Below are 6,059 nucleotides of genomic sequence, written 5' to 3'. Positions count from 1 at the left end.
TGTTGAGGCAGCCGCCGAGTCGCGTGCTCCTGAGAGAAAGGGCTATGAAATAGCCCGAAACATGTCGAATTAAACTCGGTGTAAGACGTGAGTTATCCGTTATAATATCATTAAATAAGATTATGCATAATAACATTCGGCCATGTTAATATTATGCTAAAATAAATACGGGTAAACCATTATTCATCTTATACAGAATTACGCCGAAATAAATTTCGGCAAGTTTAAGATTCGGCGTAAATAAATTATGCGAAACCTGTTATGCGTAATCAGTTTTGGACATTAAAAAGTTTATGATTGGTTTTTTGGAGTCTTTTTGTATTTTTTATTTCAACTCCAAATTTGTTACTTTTACGGGTATCCCGTGAAACCATATCGAAAATACGAACCGAGACATGGATGCACAGAAAAACCAGAAAAAGGGACCAGCACTGGGAATCGAACCCAGGTCCTCAGCAATCCGTGCTGCGTGCTATAACCCCTACACCACCGCTGGATAGGAATCTAGACACGAATTTTTCCTATGCATACATAGCGTAAGTAGCGTAGTAGAAATAAGCAACCTGAGATATGTATGCGTAGGAAAAATTCGTGTCTAGATTCCTGTCCAGCGGTGGTGTAGGGGTTATAGCACGCAGCACGGATTGCTGATGACCTGGTTTCGATTCCCAGCGCTGGTCTCTTTTTCTGGTTTTTCTGTGCATCCATGTCTCGGTTTGTATTTTCAATATTAAAAAGTTTGCCAAATAGATGCCACCCCTGGCAAATAATTTCATATTTGCGGCCCCTATATATACTGTAGTCTTTGTTTGCGGTTTTTGCTGTTGAAACGCTTGGTCCGTGGGGTCACGAAGCAAAAAAACTTCAGATTTTTAAAAAAGAGGCTTTCCCATTCCACTGGTGACCATAGGGCTGCATTCCTTTACATTACAATACTCTTTGGCTGGCTCTTTCCTCAGTCAACGTATTGGCATTGCCATACAACGAGGAAACGCAGCCAGCCTTAAGGCACAGAATATATTATAATAGTACTAACGTACTTAAGGACACCCTGCCCAATAGCGCGACTTGGGTGATATTTGTAAATAGATTTTTAGGATTAGAGTAAGTTAATTTTAGTTCTATTTTTATTTGTTTTTTGTTTATTATTATACAATTGTATAAATTATTTATTTTGTTTGTTTATAAATAAAAACTCAAATTTTTAATGTTAAGAGTGGATTTTTGTTTAGTATAGGACACGCCGTTTCCTCAAAAATTTAAACAATCCTTGCAAAACATGCATATTTTAGTATAGATAGAACGTCTATGTATGTTTAAAGAATGATTTTAACCTAATTTAAGACGTGATTATGATTGTGAAATGTGACAAAAGAGAACCCTATATAGTACCTACCACCTATTTTATACACACTCTCATCTATGCACCTACTGTCGGTATGTAAATTACAGGCGATTTGTTTATCTTCTGTGATTACTGATTCTTTACTTTGTTTCAAAAATGTCAGTTTAGTAATAATAAAAAGTGCATATAAATAAATGCAAAGTTTTTTATTGTTCTTAAACAGTTTCCACGAATATTTGACAACTCACATTGACACTGACACTTGATCTCTGTCTAGTCTCTGTCTGTGTAAAATCCTTTGGTAAAATCTGAAATTTCCACCTGGGAATTGTTGTTTGTGATTTATATTGTTTCATAACTATAATAAGCCAGTATGTCTAAGGTTAAAATAAAAGTTATCAGCCGGAACCCAGAAGATTATCTTCGTGCGACTAAAAAGGATATTCAGAAATGTATGAATCATGTTTTGATTGCTAGGTTATGTGCTTGTGTTTATCTAAGTTTTTTGAAACATTTTACACTACAATAAAAATTGTTTAATACTGGCTGTTGCCCGTGAAGAATTTCTTTATCGTGCCCCCTTTGCTACTATATAATTTTCCGAGATAAAATCTCTATGTTCTTGTCAGGGTCTATCAAATTTCACTACAATCAGTTGGGTACGTGAAGCGACAAACAATCTCTTTTGCATTTATAATACTATTAGCTTTACTACACTTAACATTACTAGCTTTGTGGAATTCGGTTATCGCGCGCTATTTCCTCGGGAGCCTGTGAATTTTCCGTCATAAAAAGTAGCCTATGTCCAAAAATCACGTCGCTACATTTCGACGTGAAAGACGGACAAACATACAAAGAAACACACACACTTTCGCATTTATAATATTAGTATAGATTAAATATAAAATAAATTTACAAGTTCTTAATTTACAGTGCCAAGGAATTATGATCCTTCTTTACATCCGCTCGAAGCTCCACGTGAATATGTAAGAGCACTCAATGCCGTCAAACTAGAGAGGGTTTTCGCGAAACCTTTTATAGGAAGTCTTGACGGCCACAGAGATGGTGTGTCAAGCATGGCCAAGCATCCCAGCAGACTCGCAGTTCTAGCTAGCGGGGCTTTCGATGGCGAAATACGTCTCTGGGACTTGGCAACAAAAAAGTGTACAAGACAGTTTATAGCTCATGAAGGCTGGGTAAGAAGCATTTGCTTTACTCCAAACGGCAAAACTTTCACCAGTGTTGGTGATGATAAAACCATCAAGACTTGGAAAGCAGAAGTACAAGATGAAGAAGATGAGGATCCAGTTAGCACTCTCTTGAGTATGTCTGTGGTGTCTGGGATAACTCATCACAGGTCTAAACCTCTTTTTGCTACATGTGGCGAACATTGCCAGCTTTGGGAAAAAACAAGAAATGAACCCATAAAAGTCTTTAAATGGGGCGTAGACAGTCTTCAGCATGTATCATTCAATCAGGTGGGTAATTTTTTAAATTACCTTCAAATGTTATTTATGAAGAGTAATTTTCATTTATTAGTTACTTTGATTGCTAATAATGTTCGCAACCATGGTCAACTTGTCATGATCTAAAAAATAGTGGCAAGGCAACCCAGTGGGAATATAGTTCTTAAGCGCTACACACCACTGATAATAGATACTAGGTACTTTTATTTTTGTACTCAGCTGTTTTGCATTAGGTAGTAACAGAATTAGCCTTTACTAGCTGGTGCCCCAACTTCACCCTCATCTGTATTTGGTTGTATTTGCTGTTAAAAACTATATTTTTATTTAGCCTTATGTCAGAAATACAGGTTATACATTATATCTATAGTTTTCCCTTAATCTAGGATAACCGATTCTGTGTGCCTTTGGGCAAAGGCCTCCCCCATTTTTCTTCACACTTCCTTAGTGTACTAATCTGGTCCAGGTCTTTCTGGTTATGTCTTCGATTTCATTGGTCCACCTTTTAAATTGCCTACCTCTTTTTCTTTTATGGACTCTAGGGTGCCATAGAGTTAAAATATATTAGACATTCAATATGCAAAATTTCATTTTTCTATAAGTATGCTGAGACCTGGAATGAGCATTGTTGAGTCAGTCAGTATAGAATTTTCGTTTTAACCGACTTCAAAAAAGGGAGGGATTGAAACCCATAGTACGTAGGTGTGGTAGAGGACAATTGTTCCACGCGGGCTTGTGCTGAGTCACCGACTTTGAGCTAGTAGGTACCTAAAAAAATATTTTCAAGGTCTTTGTAGTTGGTTTTAAATAAAAATTTTACATTTCAGGTAGAAACTAACATCCTCTCCTCATGTGCTAGTGACAGAAGTGTTATTCTGTATGATTGTCGTGAATCTGGGCCGTTGAGGCGAGTTGTGATGGAGTTGAGGCCAAATACCCTGGCCTGGAACCCTATGGAAGCTTTTATATTCACTGTGGCCAATGAAGATTACAAGTAAGTTTTTTGTTAAAAACCACTTCAATGTAGAAGAAAATAAGTTGAAAAACTCCTGACATTGTCATTTCAAATTTCAATGCATTAAATATGCTGAATCGATTTTAATAAAATGTAACTAAGAACAATCTTAAATAAACTAGCTTTTGATTAAAAAAACCTGCATCAACATCAGTCCTCAGTCCATCAGTCAGTGGAGCTGTGATCTGTGATGTCACGACAGACACAAATACTTAGTGGGTAAACTTATGACCTCTGTTTTTGCAATGTGGGCTTGAAAAAAGAAATTAACAAAATTAAAAATCAAATCCATATAAAATAATAATAAGCACATACATAATAAGAAATCAATATAATTGTAATCCCTTTCAGTTTATACACATTTGACATGAGAAGACTAAAGCAACCAGTAAATGTCCACATGGACCACACCTCAGCTGTGATTGACGTCGACTATTCACCTACTGGTAGAGAATTTGTATCCGGCAGTTATGACAAAACTGTTAGAATATTTGAAAGTCTTAAAGGTCACTCTCGTGATGTGTATCATACAAAGAGAATGCAGAGGTTGACTTGTGTTAAATGGTCCTTAGACGACAAATATGTGTTGACGGGTTCTGACGAAATGAATATAAGGATGTGGAAGGCTAGAGCCTCTGAGAAACTTGGCGTTGTAAGTACATCATTTTACAGTAGAACTGGAATGTTAATGTCACTTAGGACTCGTCCATTTTCCTGAAGATTAATATGAGAAAGAAATAGAAAACTGATCTTTTGTTTCGAGTTTCGAACGACATTAGCAAACTGGTTTGAGTGTAATTAGATAGTAGTTGTTTACGTACGTAACTTAAGATACGCCCCCCGAAAACGCTCACATGTGTTTTCATCGAAAGCGTTAGAGCCGTTTCCGAGATCTCGAAACAAATGAAGTAAACATACAACAATTGCTAATTTTAAGGTATAAGGACCTACGCTTACTGACGCAGTTTGCACGGAGCGGAGCGAATGGGCGCCTATTAAAAATAGTATGATAGTATGATATGTACAAGTGCGCCCGCGCCAGCTAACTTAGATAGATTAATAAGTATAAATCTTGTTTCTATAAAAAAGTACAGAGTGAGAGATGTTAATATTTATTCTGGGTTGCTCAAAATTACTATAACAGTAATAATGTACCATAATATAATAGAATAATTATAGTTAATGAAAGACGTCTGGCCAAAACCCGTTATTTACTTTTTATGAAAAACAATACAATACAACTAGTCTCCCTAATCACTTTTATCATTTAATCATCTGCTAAATAAATAATTAAATAATTTCAGTTGAAACCACGTGAAAGGACAGCTTTGAACTATTCTGAAGCTCTGAAGGAAAAATTCGCAAATCATCCGCAAATACGGCGGATAGCTCGACACAGGCATGTGCCAAAGCACATACTCAATGCACAGAAGGAACTCAAGACTATCAAACAAAAGAACAAGAGGAAGGATGCGAACCGACGAGCTCACAGCAAGCCGGGCGCGGTGCCTCATGTGGCTGAACGTCAAAAGCATGTTGTTAAGGAACATGAATAAAATATAGACGCGTTTTTAACTAGTGTTTTATTTGATACAATTTTTTTTAAGCCCTAATTCCAATGTGGATTTGACTCCCAATGTCAGTATTCTTCGCCTTGCATTGCCCTTTTCAATTTACCTTTCTATATTATAATGTTAATGATATGGTGTCCACTTTCCGGGAGGGTAGGGAAGCTCAAGGTAGTCAGTAAAAGTCAGAGAAGTTGAAAAGTCAGGGAAAACTGAAGTTTTATTGACTTATTGTTCATCACTTTTTCATAGTAGATAGTAGTAGGTGGTCATTAATAGAGTGACCAGATCGCAAAATGACCACATCGCATAGAGCTGCATCGCAAATATGCTTCGTCGCAGAAAAACTGAATCTCTAAATGACTACATCTTACTTAGAAAAGTACCTCCTAGTACTGCGTTGTATCCACTTGTAGCTCCGTTAGGTACGACGACGAGCGAAGCGAGCAGTCGTTAGGACGAACTGTGACTTTACAGCGCGCGAGCCAAGCGAACGAAGCAAGTGTGCCACGGTAGCAGCCGGCGGAAAAATACTTAGAACATTTTTTTTTCTTAATAGATATTGACTAGGAGCGACGTCATCATTTTGCGACTTGAAAGTTATGAGATGTACCAAAATCTACATAAAACAAAACAATCCACAAAAAAAAAACTCAAATCCTATACTA

General features: G+C 36.9%; 1 protein-coding gene across 1 annotated transcript; it reads left to right on the top strand.

The window, feature by feature from the left end:
- Positions 1-1,600: 1,600 nt before the first annotated feature.
- On the top strand, positions 1,601-5,398 carry LOC141432084 (DDB1- and CUL4-associated factor 13). The gene is made up of 5 exons (XM_074093475.1): positions 1,601-1,797; positions 2,279-2,823; positions 3,636-3,802; positions 4,175-4,475; positions 5,128-5,398. The coding sequence occupies exons 1-5, from the start codon at positions 1,719-1,721 to the stop codon at positions 5,377-5,379; spliced, it is 1,344 nt and encodes a 447-aa protein (XP_073949576.1). The 5' UTR covers positions 1,601-1,718; the 3' UTR covers positions 5,380-5,398.
- The last annotated feature ends 661 nt before the right edge of the window (positions 5,399-6,059 follow it).

The sequence above is a fragment of the Choristoneura fumiferana genome, chromosome 10, assembly GCF_025370935.1.
Source record: "Choristoneura fumiferana chromosome 10, NRCan_CFum_1, whole genome shotgun sequence".
NCBI classification, from domain to species: domain Eukaryota; kingdom Metazoa; phylum Arthropoda; class Insecta; order Lepidoptera; family Tortricidae; genus Choristoneura; species Choristoneura fumiferana.
The sequence above is the reverse complement of the archived record's forward strand: the minus strand, read 5'-3'. Positions and strand labels throughout refer to the sequence as shown.